A 17,386-nucleotide genomic window follows, 5' to 3' on the forward strand; every position below is an offset into this window, starting at 1 on the left:
AGAAGATGAGCTGGGCTACTTGTGTTACTGGTACACACATGCGCCTCTCTTGTTATATATTTTTAGTTCTCTTGACATCTACTTGTGAGGAGAGAGCAGCCTTCTATCAAATATCGGTACAATTTGAGTCCTACCAGTTGGACTTTCTGATACAAGTGTAACATTACACAAAGAGACTCACGACCATCTCTACATTTTTTTTTATCATTTACTCTTTATTTTACGCTTATGTTTAGATCTAATATGATTGGCATTATAATTTGTCCTTACATGGGGTATTATATTTTAATATTATATTCCTATACAGGTACATTGCCACAGTTGCTTTGCCACCCTTTCTTTTTGTAGATACATAGCTCTATAGCGCCTCCTATCACTAGTCATCTTTAGTGTAGTAAAGGCCACTTTTCTCTGCTTATCCTCCTTGTTCTGTCTGCAGCCTGCAATACTGTTGAACACCGTCTTTTGCTCCAAAACCTTTTAATCCTTTGGCATTTGTGACACAGTCTCTCGTGGTTCTCTTCCTACCTGTTTAACCATAACTTTAGTGTAGCCTTCTCTGTGGCTTCCTCTGCCCCGTTACCACTTTCTGTCTGGGTACTACAAGGCTCTATCCTCAGTCTCCTTCTCTTCTTAATCTACACATCATCATTAGGTTCCCTAATAAAGTCTCAAGGGTTTCAGTATCATTTGTATGCTGACGACACTCAAATCTACATCTCTGCTCCAAACCTCCTTCCTTGTTAACCCTTGTCACTAACTGTCTTTCTCACATCTCTTCATTGATGTCCTCTCACTACCTTAAGCTAAATCTCTCCAAAACTGAGCTCCTTATTCCCCCCCCCCCTTCTTCTAAACCCATCTCTCTATAACTGTCTAAAACTCCATCATTATGCATACCCTGCATGCCCGATGTCTTGGGGTCATACTTGACTCAGCTCTTTCACTCCTCACATTCAGGCCTTGGCTAAATCCTGCCGCTTTCACTTTAAAAACATCTCTAAAATTAGACATTTCCTTACACAAGACACAACTAAGATTTTAATCCACTCTCTCATCCTTTCCCGCCTTGACTACTGCAACTCCATCCTCTCTGGTCTCCCTAGCTGCTGTCTAGCTCCTTTACAATCCATAATGAATGCCTCTGCCAGGTTCATCTTCCTTACATGTCGCTCTTCATATGCTGCACCTCTCTTACAATCCCTTCACTGGCTTCCTCTTGCCTCCAGGATTAAACACAAAATTCTGACTCTGACATACAAAGTCCTCAACTGCACTGCTCCCCTCTATATCTCAAACCTTGTCTCTAGATACTCTCCCTCCCGTCTCCTTTGCTATGCTCATGACCTCCTACTCTCCTCCTCTCTTGTTACCTCCTCACATTCCCGTTTACAGGACTTCTCCAAACTGGATCCCACCTTGTGGACTCTCTGCCTCGCTCCACAAGACTCTACCCTAGTTTTAAAAGCTTCAAGCACTCCCTAAAGACACTTCTGTTCAGGGAATGCGTACAATTTACTCTAACCTTTCCTTATACCAGTTCATCTCCTTCATTGCTATCCGCCATAAACCCCTTTAGAATGTAAGCCTAAGAGCCCAACTGCTTGCAGATCACCTTCACAAAAGCTGACTACAACAGTGTGACTCTAGGCAGGATCCTCTACCTATTTGATCCCTATAATTGCTACCTTGTATACCGCCTATGTTTATAGCGCTGCGGAATCTGTTGGCGTTCTACACATAACCGATAATAATAATAATAGTTAGTGTAGGTATAATTAAACTTAGGTCCACACAACAATATTTGAAGTGTGCATACTAGGAAACTTATTTTATTTTCAGTGAGTGCACTGTCTGTGCCATAAAGGCTCACTTCAAATAGCGCCCCCTGCAGCAAAATGCTGATGAGCAGCGATGTCAGCGATGTGGGTAGTGATATCACACTTCTATGGGAGACATCGCCGCTCACTGGCATTGCTCGGACACTCCCCTTTTCTTTAAATATTTTGACAGACCTTTGGGCTGTGTTGCCAACAGGGCCATCTAAGCAGTTTCCCAACAGTATGTTAATGCTTTGAATATCAAGGCCTAAGTCTCTTGTATTTACAGTCCACCAACTTCTTGATCTGAGGTTTGAGAGTTATACCCAGGTATTTGAGTTCATGCTGTGATATCTTAAGGGGGCAAGTCTTGTGCAATTTTAAAAATGTTGATCTGTAGTTCTGAAATGTTAAGGAATTCGGATTTAGTTGGATTGAGATAAAAATCAGACACCCTACAGTATTCTTCAAATTCAGAGAGGACAGCCTTTTATGGACGATGTGGTATTAGTCAACATGAACAGAATATTATCTGCATACATTGCAAGCTTCTGTTCTCTCTTCCCTACCTAAATACCTTAAACTCTTGGATTCAAATGAATCCTACGTGCCAGAACTTCAATCGTCAAAGCAAATAGGAGGGGTAATAAGGGACATCCTTGAAAATGTGTTCAATAGGTGATAGTGAAAGGGTCTAATAACATCCACCTTTACTTTCGCATTGGGGGGAGAATATAGAGAGAAAACCATATTAATCAATTTTGAGCCAAAGTTCATTCTTGTTAAAGTGGATTGCATGAAAGACCAGTTGACCTGGTCAAAGACTTCCTCTGCGTCAGTCAACAATATTTTTAGGGGAATAGAATTATTTTGTACATAGTTAAATAATTGGATCACCTTCAGAGAATTGTGATATCCGTGATGAATAAGGATATAGGTCCAAAGTTTTCTGGTTTAGTAGTGGGTTTTTCCAGGTGTGGGAAGCACTGTAATATGTGCTTCCAGCATTTATCCAGGCATGTCCAACAAATCAAATAGTTGCTTGAACATCTGAAGCAGATGTGGTACTAACAGCTGGCAAAAGGTTTTATAATACTTAGGCCCTAAGCAATCCGGATCAGAGCTCATCCCTATTGGGAGATCCTTGATAGTTCAGAAAATTTAATCTTGAGTAAATGGGGAGTCAAAAGCCTTGCAATCTTCCCTACACAATGTTGATAACCTCACTCCAGCAAAATATTGTTGCATAAGAGAGTATGACAGCTTTTGGTTATCTTCGCTTACCTGTTTTCTACAGTGGCATGAATGTTATACAGAACTTTGTAGTAGTCAATGAAGAAATTAGTGATTGCTTTCCCATCTATCCTTTTTGTGCAATTTGTATCTACTATTTAATGTACATAGAGTTTACATTTTTTGTGGGTAATAGCCCAGGCTAGTAATTTACCTGCCTTCATCTTTATCTTTAAAATTTAGAAGCTTTGCTATGGCGTTTCCCGGCAGGGCCTTGCTAAGAGGTTTAGGTTGAAGAGCTCTATGGGCATGTTCAATGACCATATCCTCAGCTGAGGGAGTACCCTTAATGGTGTGGAAGAGATCTTGTAGGTAGCCATAAAGTGCTGGTGGGTCCACTGATTCTGGGATCCCCCGTATGTGTAGATTGTTCCTCCTGTTTCTGTTATCTAGGTCTTCAACATGTTCCATAAGAACCTGGACCATATCTTCTAGTGATTGTAAGTAACAAGTGTGTTGCTGCTGATCAGTGAGTAAAGGTTTTTCTTTCTCCTCAAGTTAAGTAACTCTATTCAACTGCTGTGATGTCTCTGTGCAGTTCCCCAAACAAGCTTCTAACATCCTGAATGATCTCTGTGATGTCATCTTTAGAAGAGAGGTGCTTGAGATCTTCTTTAGTGATACAAGGATGATGTGCTGTAACCGTTTCATGTATTTTTGTTGAAACAGTGTGCCGATGCCCTAGTTGAGGATCTATGATAATATTAGTAGATGGGTCAGATGGCTTGAGATAATTATTCATTATGATTGATTGAGTATTCTTCGTCTAGCTTATTGGCTCTTATTTGGCATTACAAAGCAGATAACCACTTGAAGAAATTAGATGAGACATACATTTATTGTAGTCTGTATCAAGGCAGGCAGAGAAATATGGATTTGCAGGCCTGTGACAAAGCTGACCTGGATTTGGTATATTGTGTAGGCTGTTAGATCAGAATACTGCTCTGCAATGGATTTAGAAAGTGTAACAAGTATTTTCTTCCTGATATAGCAGTCTGTTTGTGGATAAAGGCCTGATGTATAGGAAAACATATGACAGAGGGTTAGCAATTATTTTTTAAGCTATTAGCCCCAACGTACGATGCTATGTAGATGCAGTCCTTCACACATGAGGGAAAAATGCCAAATGACTAGTATTTTGCAATTTAGCAAGCCTAATTAGTACATGGAGCTGGGGTATAAATCAAAGTTCTTCTTGTTTAGTAGAATGCATATAGTAGAATGATAACATATGTATATCAAGTATACTCAGCCTCCCAAAAGTGCTAGGTAAAGAAAAAAGAGAAAACTAAAAGGAGGTAAAGGCCCAGAATAGTATTACTGGATGATAAAGGTGCAGTTGTTGTGTCTCACTCCAAGCGCCAGATCTCTGGCAATTTTGAGTCTAGCTAGAGATGCAGTGGCACCCTGCTGAAGAAAAATTAGGTGATTAGGCACTGCAGGGATGCTGGTCCTCCTTTGGCAGTCAGCACGGCAAGTCCTGAGTGTAGCAGTGTAGCCTGTGTACAGGTCTAAATGAGGCTGTGAATACGGATGCCATTCCTGCACTGTTGTCTTGGATGGTGCTTGCTCCGAGAAGGAACCTGTGGAGATTTGGACTAGGTGTTGCCTGCTTAATCACACCAGAGAGAGATAATCAGGTTTGAAAGGTCTTGTTAATCGACATGTGGCCCTCAGCGCCTGAGTTAAGGAATACCTAGTTTGCTTAGTTGGCTGCAGTTTAGGGGAGCTTTTTCATTTGAAGGGTATCTAGCCCTAGATCTTGCACTAGTTGTGGGGTGAAATATGTGGTTAGGTGCCCAAAATAATTGTGTACCACACATGGGGTATCAGAACTTGTTTCCTGCGTGGCCATTATCCTGTGTGGTCAGACTTTACCCCCGAAAATTACTTGTTTTAACTCTTTTGATATCTTAAATAACAACTCAATAAATACAATTTTTACAGTTATAGCAATTTCATCCTAATTTGAAATACCAAATTTTGACCTATTTGTTTCCATTAAGCAGAAAATAATAGTGTGTAGAAAATATGCTTATAGTGATACCTATTTTAAATCTTTAGCAACAGACTGCACATAAAATGAGCACTTTTCAGAGCTAGATAGTTACCTGTATAAAATATCATACATTTCAGTTGATGACATTCCAAATACTTTCTCTTTCTGCCATGTTCCTTCCCTAAAATAATGAATACAGAAATACAATATTATATAATATTAAACATATGGTAGCTTTAGTATTAGATTTACAGTCTTAAAGTCTATATTGTACCTTAAAAAGAAAAATATCAGTATGAGTGTTCAAAGCTAGTAAGGAATAAGCAAAATAATTATACCCATGAAATATTCCCAATGTTTTAAACAGAGCTGTCCCTATTATTTTTAGTTTTCTTATACAACTGGGACAATCTTCTCTTTAAATAAAAATGTGTAACTTGACTCTCTGGATAGCAACTAGAAATGCCTTAACCCCTTAAGGACCAAGGCCATTTTTCAATTTCTTTCCCTTAAAGACCAGGGCTATTTTTACATTTCTGCAGTGTTTGTGTTTAGCTGTAATTTTCCTCTTACTCATTTACTGTACCCCCACATATTACATACCGTTTTTCTCGCCACTAAATGGACTTTCTAAAGATATCATTATTTTCATCATATCTTAATTTACTATTAAAAATATTATAAAATATGAGGAAAAAATGGAAAAAAACACACTTTTTCTAACTTTGACCCCCAAAATCTGTTACACATCTACAACCACCAAAAAACAACCATGCTAAATAGTTTCAAAATTTTGTCCTGAGTTTAGAAATACCCAATGTTAACATGTTCTTTGCTTTTTTTGCAAGTTATAGGGCAATAAATACAAGTAGCACTTTGCTATTTCAAAACCATTTTTTGTCAAAATTAGCGCTAGTTACTTTGGAACCCTGATATCTGTCAGGAATACCTGAATATCCCTTGACATGTATATATTTTGTTTTAGAAGACATCCCAAAGTATTGATCTAGGCCCATTTTGGTATATTTCATGCCACCATTTCCCCGCCAAATGCGATCAAATAATAAAAATGTTCACTTTTTCACAAATTTTTTCACAAACTTTAGGTTTCTCACAGAAATTATTTACAAACAACTTGCGCAATTATTGCATAAATGGTTGTAAATGCTTCTCTGGGATCCCCTTTGTTCAGAAATAGCAGACTTATATGGCTTTGGCGTTGCTTTTTGATAATTAGAAGGCTGCTAAATGCCACGGCACATCACACATGTATTATGCCCAGCAGTGAAGGGGTTAATTAGGGAGGATGTATGGAGCGTCTAGGGTTAATTTTAGCTTTAGTGTAGTGTAGTAGACAACCCCAAGTATTGATCTAGGCCCATCTTGGTATATTTCATGCTACCATTTCACAGCTAAATGCGATCAAATTAAAAAAAACTTAAAATATTTCACAATTTTAGGTTTCTCACTGAAATTATTTACAAACAACTTGTGCAATTATGGCATAAATGGTTGTAAATGCTTCTCTGGGATCCCCTTTGTTTAGAAATAGCAGACATATATGGCTTTGGCGTTGCTTTTGGTAATTATAAGGCCGCTAAATGCTGCTGCGCACCACACATGTATTATGCCCAGCAGTGCAAGGGTTAATTAGGTAGCTTGTAGGGAGCTTGCAAGGTTAATTTTAGCTTTAGCATAGAGATCAGCCTCCCACCTGACACATCACACCCCTGGATCCCTCCCAAACTGCTCTCTTCCCTCCCCCATCCCACAATTGTCCCCGCCATCTTAAGTACTGGCAGAAAGTCTGCCAGTACTAAAATAAAAAGTATATTTAAAAAAAATTAAAAATTGTATAGCATATTTACATATGCTGCTGTGTAGGATCCCCCCTTAGCCCCCAACCTCCATGATCTCCCCCAAACAGCTCTCTAACCCTCCCCCTCTACCTTACTGGGAGCCATCTTGGGTACTGCCAGCTGTCTGCCAGTACCCAGTTTAGAAAAAAATGCCTTTTTTTTATAATTTTTTTTCTGTAGTGTAGCTTGACCCCCCATAGACAAACTACCACCCCCTCCCAGATCCCTTACAATTAAAATTTTCTGCTGATCCCCCCTGTCTCCCACTTATCACCTTTTTCTGTAGTATAGCGGTTCCCACCCGCTCCCTCCCGTGCACACGCCCGCCGCTCCCCGTGCACGCGCACGCGTCCGTGCGCGCTCCCGACAACCCCGCCCCAATCACTCCCCCCTCTCTCTTCAATGTTCCATCGATGGCCGCCCACCCGCCTCCCACGTCGGCTCCCACCCATCAACGATTGCGGCCATCGATGCCGGTGCAGAGATAGCCACGGAGTGGCTCTCTCTGCATCGGATGGGGGAAAAATGTTATTGCAGGATGCCTCAATATCGAGTCATCACTGCAATAACTGTAAAGCGTCTGGAAGCGATCAGGATCGCTTCCAGACGCTTTAATCCCCAAAGTCGTACAGGGTACATCGCTGGTTTTTAAAGACCAGTTTGTGTGCGACGTACCCTGTACGACTCGTGTCGTTAAGGGGCTAACCAACTATAAAATAGGAATACAGCAGTAGAAGAGTGAATAATAGAAACAAATAAAATACATCCATATGTCCAAAAGACATAGGGGTATATTTATGAAAGTGCGAGCGGACATGATACGATGTAGCATAACATGTCCGCTGCACATCGATAAATGCCAAAAGCATACGCTGTCGGCATTTATCATTGCCCAAGCAGTTCACCAGAACTGCTTGTGCAATACCGCCCCCTGCAGATTTGGTGTCAATCAACCCGATCGTATTCGATCCGGTTGATTTCTGTCCGCGGCCTCAGAGCAGGCATACAAGTTATAGAGCAGCGGTCTTTAGAGCCTACCTCAATATAGTTTTCAACAAAGGATACCTATGGAACAAAGTACTTTTGAAAAAATAAATACATAGAAAAGTCTCTTTATATTGCATGATATTTCGTACTCAAGTTTAATTTTGCAGTCATATACTTTTAAACCTCACATTATAAACATCAGAATATCTATTTGTTACAAAAGTTGGGCGACATAGTTATCTAGATATTGTATAGTTGATGCATAAATGCCAGTTATTTATCTCCCTGGTATTTGATTTAGAGTTAAAAATATGGTGAGTGTTAAAAACTATATGTTTGTGATATATATACATTACATACATTATTATGCTTCAGTGTTTTATTTTTTGTCCTCCTCCAGAAAATATGTGTACATACCCATGGAAAACATTTACAGTCCTGTGGTGTTAGCTTAAAATTCAACAGAAAATTAATTCTCTTACCATTAATCATTGGGTCCCAAAAATCAACCACAGGTAAATTACAAATATTGGCCAAGATTCAAATCTTCCCACTGAGATGATTGATTATTGGACTTACATATTGGGGCCCATGTACTATGCCAGATTTGGACAAGGTTCCTCACTTGGGAACCTGTCCTCCCACCTTTGTGTGTCCACTGCCCGGATGTATCAAGACAAAGTCACTTGAGTGTGTATCCAATTTAATGCGCTAAAGGAAAGTCAATCCACCCAAACAAATGTGTTTGGGGTGATAATATATCCTCCAACACAGAAGTGGCAGAGAGTATAACGCTGCTTCTTACATCTCCCTAAATTTCCTATCAGTTAAATATATTACACATTCTCCTTTGCCTTTAACTTATCCTCTCTTAAAGTCAAAGCTACTCCCTTTACAAACAAACATTTACAATATCCATATAACACATTATCTTCCATCCTCCTCCACTGCAACATAAATAAACTCCATTACTTTCACTCATCCCTCAGCCAACCAAGTGTCACTGACACTAGACTAAGACATTCACATAAGACACACTCATATTCTTTCTCTTGCCATCTGAATTCTCTTTGAAGCTGTGGCAGTCCTGCCTAACTCAGGTCCACCATTAGTCTTATTCTTCTCACTAGCATGACTAACACCTCCAAAATCTAGCCTACATAAACCTCTCAACCTTATTGATTGCACTTCCGCTAACCGCCCCATAATTCTCTTTGGCCCTTTGGAGTGCATGCTCTGTATGCAAAAAGCTCACTTCAATTCATTACATCTTTATTTCACAATCTCTTAACATTTTAGACCTTACAGAAACTTTGCTTTCCTCCTATAACTCAACTGCTGCAGCATCCCTGTCCTATGGTGGCCTGCATTTTAGTCACACTTCCAGGCAAGGAGACAGAAAATGAGGAGGAGTAGGCATACTTCTGCCTCCACGCTGTATCTTCCTCTGCATTCCTTCACCCCTATTCCTTTCTTTATCATTTGTTGAAGTTCATGCTACCATAATTTTCTTCTAACCTGAAACATCTACTCTCCAATATTTCATTCCTCTCTTGCCCAGACTTTGTGGACTTACAATACAACTCTTCAGTAAAATTAACACTTGACAAAACTGCCCTCTACACTCAGTGACAGCCATGGCACACCAAACAAACTCTCTATCTTTAGAGATGTTCCTCCATCCAAATACACCTCTACCCACTTTAAAACTATCTGCATAGATTATGGCTGATAACTTCAAAAATAAAATTGACACACTAAGAGAAAACATATATCCCACCCCTCAAAAACAGGCCTTCTTACCAGCACTTCTACTAATGAAACTCTGGTACTTTTCTTCTGTAACAGAAGAAGAGATCTTTCCACTTAACCCCATTCCTTTACAACGTCTTCCTTCTTTCTGTTTATCTTTAAACCTTCCCCAATCATCTTTTTAATGACCTGGACCTTCCCCTAGAGGAAAGGAAAGTACCCTTGTGTTTTCTTAGCAAAGTTTGTCAAGTATTTTTAGAGTATTTTCTTTTACTCTGTGTTGTGTGAAAAATCAATTGGAAGAGAAAAAGACAAAAACAAACTTAAAGGGACAGTCTACACCAGAATTTTTATTGTTTTAAAATATAGATAATCCCTTTATTACCCATTTCCCAGTTTTGCATAACTAACACAGTTAAAATAATATACTTTTAACCTCTGTGATTATCTTGTATCTAAGCCTCTGCAAACTGCCCCTTTTTTCAGTTCTTTTGACAGACTTGCAGTCTAGCCAATCAGTGCCTGCTCCCAGATAACTTCACGTGCACAAGCACAGTGTTATCTATATGAAATATGTGAACTAACACCCTCTAGTGGTGAAAAACTGTTAAAATGCAATCTGAAAGAGGTGGGCTTCAAGGTCTTAGAAATTAGCATATGAACCTCCTAGGTTAAGCTTTCAACTAAGAATACCAAGAGAACAAAGCAAAATTGGAGATAAAAGTAAATTGGAAAATTGTTTAAAATTACATGCTCTATCTGAATCATGAAAGTTTATTTTGGCCTAGACTGTCCCTTTAAACAAACTTTTCTTCTTTCCCCTCTCTCCCCTCTTCCCCCTCCCTCCCCTTCTTCAGCCCAGTTGTTCTTATTGAACTTTTCTGAGAGACACCTAGCTAAGAAGAAAAGAGAGAAAAAAAAAGGAGAAAAAAGAAAAAAGCACTTTCCCTTAAATATGTCTAATGGGCAAAATGTCCTAGTAAATGATTTAGGAAAGACAGTTCACACTTCAATATTCTAACTCTCTGCTTTCCTCAATTATTGTTAATATGAGAATAAGGCTAATTAAATAGCAGAGTTTCTCTTTCTCTCTCTGTTTTTTCCCTTAAGGGAAAAAAGTGATACAAATCTTAGTTGCCCCCTCTAGGACTAGCCAGACCAAATTAACACCAACAACAATAAGAGAAAAGAGGCAAAGAAACAAAGATAGAGCATATTTCATTTTGAATGCAACCACCAAACAGAGTATCCTAGTAAATTTGGAAAGTGCAATTGAGAGTCAGTATTTCAGCTCTCAGCTTTCCACAATCACTATCAGTGAGAAAATATACTTTTTTTTTTTCCCTTTGCCTTTCTTTGAAACAATGTTTCCTTTGCTCTCTTTGCTTGTTTTCTCGTTCTTCTGTTCCTCTTCTTTCCTCCTTCTATTTCAACTTCTTTTCCCTGTTCTTCCTTTTCTATGATGGGTTATAATATTATAAAGGCAAAGTCTTGCGACAAATTTTCTCAGGTTTAACCCCTTGGATTTTTTTTTCCTTCCCTTTTTCTCCCTTTTCCCACTTGGCTCGCTTTTCCCCTTTCCCTGTGGCTCTTTGCTTTTCTTTTCCCCCTGCCCTTCTTGGCCAGCGTGCTTAAGACCAAAATTATTACTAGCAAGGGCTGCCCTCCTCTTTCCTAGATATGGAGCTTAGCCGTGCCAAACTTCTCCACTCCCCAGAAAGGCGACCCAGGTATGCATGCCATTCGAGCTTTCAATGTTATGGTTAGGCAGTCTTACCTCCTCGCCTTCCGCACTCCTGCCGTCAGATACCATCTGATGAAGCCTCCTGCTGGGGACAATTCAGGCCGAGTGCAGGCTGGGGGAGCTTTGCCGTTGTCCGTCTACTGGACCAGGCCCTGGTCGCGATTTGGATCAGCCCCACCTCCTCTTGCGCAGCAACGGTGGGAGAGGAGGGGGCTAGTTTCTGTCAATGTACTCCTGGTGCAAGGCTACCAACCGAATCGTATCACCCAGGTCACCAGGCAGTCACACTCCTGTGTTCCCCCCTTCTCGCGCAGCACCGGTGGGAGAGGGGGGCAGGCGGCCGGGAAGAAGAAGAAGCGATAGGAGCCCCAGGTATTGTAGAAGTCAATTCCTACAGGTACAATCTCCGTGTATGGTTTGGGCTTCAGTGGGCAGAGTGCGGGTTGCAAGGGGTATTGAGGCCGGAAGAGTAAACTAGTAGTGACCTACTAGGGTGCAGGGAGAACCAAAGTGTCAGGTACTTAAGTCCGGTTATTGCAGCAGTCCCTTCTTCTCACCTGGGTAGGAGTATAAGCCAGGAAAAAGGGAGAGAGCTTTTTTGAGAGCAGAAGCGAAACATTTTTGCAATGTCCAGCTCTAGTAATACGCCCAGAGGTTAAAGCTGAGTTTCAAGGCTTTTCTTAAAGATGGTGCTTTGCCGCTGTTGTGGTTCCAGAAGAGGTATTTTGACTGTTCAGGAGCAGCCCCACAAAATTCGTCTACCCACCGCCAGCAGCTATGGGATTGGAGAGCAGAGCTCAGCTACACCTGCTTTGCTCCTCCTCCACCGGAACCAGACCCCCAATCATCTTTTTAATCGGTCTCTTACCACTGGCATATTTCCTGAAACACATTTCCTGAAACCCCCACCACCTTTTCTATCTATTGTCTATTCTTCTTTTTTTCTCTTTGTCTACAAATTATTGGAAAAATTACAGTAGTTTATAATTGCCTAACTCAATTTCTCTCAACAAACACTTTGCTAAATTTTCTCTATCCTGGTTTCCACCCTAAATGCTCAAATTTATTAACTAATTCTCATACAAATTCTACATTTTTTGGCAGCCATTTCCTGGTTTGTTTCCTATGTCTCAAACTACCATAAGCTCTGATCCTTTGCCTTTTTCCATTACAGTACCACAAGACTCTGTCTTGGGTCCCCTTTATTTCTACCTATACATCTTCCTTTGGGTTCCAGTACCAGATATGCTGATAATACCCAAATCTATATTTCCTCTCCTGATACCTCTTTACTCAATCAGATTACCATCTGTGTCTCTACAATTTTCATTTGGATGTCTTTCAACTACCTCTGTCTAAAACTGATCTGCTTCTTAATACCCTCTCTCCTAAACACCCCAATGTCTGGCCTTTATCTTACTGTAGAAGATGCTCCTTTAAACACCTCATCCCAAGTCCTCTGTCTTCACAGTACCCTTGACTCCGAACTCGCATTCACTGCACATATAAAAACACTTAACAAATACTGCCAATGAGGCCTATGCAACATTTTCAGAATTTGACCTTTCCTTATTCAATAAACTAAAGAAGCCAACTCTTAAATGGTCTGCAAAACACAACGTTTACCCTCACCAATCTATCATGTATGCTTCAGCTAGACTCATCCACCTAAGTCACCGGTTTTCAAAATCTGTCCTCAGGCCTCCCCAACAGGCCAGGTTTTCAGGATTACCTTGGATGAAAGCAGGTAAAATAACCATATTTACAAACCAGCTGATTATTTCACATGTGCTCCAGTTCTATTATTCTACTTGCTCTTTGAAAACCAATCAATTTAGAACATCTTACAATCTCTAGAATTACAATCCATGTGACAAGCTACCCCAAACATTATTGTCCTATTTGGATTTAGATTGGAGTGCCATGCAGTACTGCCAAGAACATACTCAAATCTCTAATCTCTAGATTACTAGCCCCAATAGATAGTGCAACAAGTGTCCTCAAATGTTACCCTAAATTAAAGTAGAACCTTCCTGCCACCTATACAGGAATATAGTTGGGAGCTGATATATGAGCAAAATGCAGCTGTATCAAGATAACCAAGGGTGACTGCTGCATTACTTTCTTATTTAGTATTAACATAGCAGCCTTGTCCCCAGTGACTTTTCAATTGCAAAGGGAATTTTCCTAGCTGTTGAACATACTAGAGAAACAGTTATATATACAGAACAGGATATGTGGGGTGAGTGTGGCACTATGTTGGAAGAATGGGGCCAAATAAACCGGTATAATAACCGGGTGCTACTCCTCTAAAAGTGATATTAGGGAGAAAAATAGTCACTCCACCTGGAATGACATATAAGAGTTTGCAAGTGCATAATCAGCTCCCTTAAGATACAGGGAATATTAAAACTAAATTTTTAATAAATCAAATTTAAAATGGTAGATACCTCGGTTCTAAGAACCTACGCATACATTAACATCAAATAGAACACAGTGGAAATCCTGTATAGGTAAGCTCCGGACTGAAAAAAAACTCAGAAATTCTTTCACAAAATATGCTTGACAAAGGCCTGTATGTGGGCCTTTTTTTTTTTTGGTTAACCTGTTTGCATGCCCCCAACTGATGCCGACGTAACCAATCATCGGCCAGGAATACCGGGGGTTATGCTGTAAGCTCTTTCCTTTTTTATGGAGCTTACCTATACAGGTTTTCCACTGTGTTCTATTTGATGTTAATGTATGCGTAGGTTCTTAGAACCAAGGTATCTACCATTTTAAATTTGATTTATTAAAAATTAAGTTTTAATATTCCCTGTATCTTAAAGGAGCTGATTGTGCACTTGCAAACTCTTATATGTCATTCCAGGTGGAGTGACAATTTTTCTGCCTAATATATACAGAGCAACCATACAACTCTAACTGACTTGGGGATCATTCATTTAATGTTACAGGCTTTACCTGCTGAAATACTAACTTGTTTACCAAATTCCATATCATCTTAAATAATACTTTTGAAATTCTATTCTTCTTTTGTTACAATCAAAGAGGCATTTACTCTGTAATTAACTTAAAAGGACATGTAATTTAAACCATTTTCCAATTTACTTTTATCACCAATTTTGCTTTGTTCTCTTGGTATTCTTATTGAAAGCTAAACCTAGGAGGTTTATATGCTAATTTATAAGCCCTTGAAGGCCGACTCTTTTCTCAGGGCATTTTTACAGTTTTTCGCCACTAGTGGGTGTTAGTTCATGTGTGTCATATAAATAACACTGTGCTCACGCATGTGGAGTTCAAGTGAGCCAGCTCTGATTGGCTAAAATGGATGTCTGTTAAAAAAACTGAAAAAAGGGGCAGTTTGCAAAGGTTTAGATACAAGGTAATCACAGAGGTAAAAAGTGTATTTATATAACTGTGTTGGTTGTGCAAAACTAGGGATTATCTATCTTTTTAAACAATACAAATTCTGGTGTAGACTGTCCCCTTTAACACAGGCAAGTATGCACAAGTATTACAAGTTACAAGTTAAAAGTAAAAAGTAAGTACATCAGCAAGAGATAGGCCGTGCTAACTTCAGCACATTGGATATCAGAATCTCGTTAACCTTTCCCTATAGAATTCAATGTGGCGAACAGTTAAAAAAAACACTGCTAGAATATCAGTGCTAAACCCGAAGATAGCTATTAATACTTAACATTCCAATGTTCTTCACATAGAATATATATATATATACAAGCTGTTGCCAGTAGCTTTGCTCGCGTGGATTTTGTGATTTGTAAAAAATAGCGGAAAAACCCGACAACTCGCAACGACATGTGCCCTCACGTGTATGCCCATTCGGGTTGCACACTCGCTGACATGAACTTTTTGAGTTTTCGTTAATTCTCCTAATCTAATACCAATATTCATGCCTGTAACATCTTTGGTCTTTGAGATATAGGTTTCCTCATAAATCAGCCCCCCCTTTTGATCCCCCTTAAGTAGATCATTTATAAATGTTAAAACACGTATTTCTTTAGTTTTAAAGAAGAAACTAAATATCAATTTTCACATCTGTTAACATCATAAAAAAATGCAACCCTCTTTTTCACTCCCTTAGGGACGTAATTTCCAAAAATCCTTCCTTAGTGGGTGGCTTTGACATAAAAACAACGTACCTTCTAAATTTTACGTTCCTAGGTTAAACGGTTTGAGCTAGGCGTTGATGAGTCAGTCATTCATTCAGTCAGTCAGGACTTCTTGTTTTATATATATATTTAAAAATACAAAAAAACATGTTATTCTATGTAAAGAACATTGGAATATAAAGTATTTATATTAAAAACACATTATATATATATTTAAATACATTAAAATTATTATTTTAATGTATTTAAATATAATTATTATTTTACAATTATTTTTCTTGCTTCAAGATATTTAACTGGAATAGGCTCAAAAGCATATATATATATATATATATATATATATATATATATATATATATATATATATATATATATATATATATATATATATATATATATAACAAACAGGTAGATTACGAGTTTTGTGTTACGGCTTTTAAGGCTGAAAAAATGGTAATTCCAACGTAATGGCCAGAACGCAAATTACAAGTCGTGTCGGTATAGCTATACCGCAAGCATTTTAGCATGTAACGCAACATCCATTCCGCACTCAAAAAAATTATGTTTTGCGTGGGATTTTCATAGTGCCAGTATTACAGGTTGTGCGTTGAGGCTAAAAAGCTGACATTACAGCCTATACCGACACGATCCATACCGCCACACACAAAACTCATAACTAAACTGTTACAAAGTACACTAACACCCATAAACTACCTATTAACCCCTAAACCGCCACCCTCCCACATCGCAAACACTATTTAAATTTATTAACCCCTAATCTGCCACCCACCCACATTGCGACTATTAAATAAACCTAATAACCCCAATCCGCCACCCACGACATTGCCGCCACTATAATAAAGCTATTAACCCCTAAACCGCCGCCCCCCACAACGCAAAAGACTAAATTAAACAACCCTTAAACCTAACACCCCCTAACTTTAAATTAAAATTACAATATAACTATCTTAAAGGGACAGTCTACACCAGAATTTGTATTGTTTAAAAAGATAGATAATCCCTTTATTACCCATTCCACCATTTTGCATAACCGACACTGTTATATTATACTTTTTACCTCTGTGATTACCTTGTATCTAAGCCTCTGCAGACTGTCCCCTTATTTTAGTGCTTTTGATAGACATGCAGTTAAGCAAACCAGTGCAGACTCCTAAATAACTCCACGGGAGTGAGCACAATGTCATCTATATGACACACATAAACTAGTACTGTCTAACTGTGAAAAACTTTCAAAATTATCTGAGCTAGGAGGCGGTTTTCAACGGTTTAGAAATCAGTTTGAGGCTGCCTAGGTTTAGCTTTTAAAAAATACCACCAAGGGAACAAAGCAAATTTGATAATAAAAGTACATTGGAAAGTTGTTTACATTTGCATGCCCTATCTGAATCATGAAAGTTTAATTTTGACTAGACTGTCCCATTAAAATAAATAAAAACTTACATGTGAAATAAAATAAACCTAACATTAAACTATAAATTAAGTTAACATAACTATTCTAATAAAATTAAAAAAACTACAAATTAAAAAAATCTAAATTACAAATTTTAAAAAATCTAACACTACGAAAAAAAATTAAAAAAAATCTAAAATTGCAAAAAATAATAAACACTGAATTATGAAAAATAAAAAACACTAAGCTTACAGAAAATAATAAATGAAATGATCAAAAATAAAAACAATTACACCTAATCTAATAGCCCTATAAAAATAAAAAAGCCCCCCAAAATATAAATACCCCCTAGCCTACAATAAGCTACTAATAGCCCTTAAAATTGCCTTTT

General features: G+C 38.6%; 1 protein-coding gene across 1 annotated transcript in view; it reads right to left on the reverse strand.

Moving 5' to 3' along the window:
• Nucleotides 1–17,386, reverse strand: part of LOC128653245 (acetylserotonin O-methyltransferase-like) — a 222,859-nt gene that overhangs the window by 129,409 nt on the left and 76,064 nt on the right. Inside the window, exon 4 of the mRNA XM_053706433.1 lies at nucleotides 5,225–5,293. Within this exon, the coding sequence (XP_053562408.1) occupies nucleotides 5,225–5,293 (69 nt within the window). The remainder of the gene's footprint in view (nucleotides 1–5,224; nucleotides 5,294–17,386) is intronic.

This window comes from Bombina bombina, chromosome 3, assembly GCF_027579735.1.
Source record: "Bombina bombina isolate aBomBom1 chromosome 3, aBomBom1.pri, whole genome shotgun sequence".
Lineage (NCBI taxonomy): Eukaryota > Metazoa > Chordata > Amphibia > Anura > Bombinatoridae > Bombina > Bombina bombina.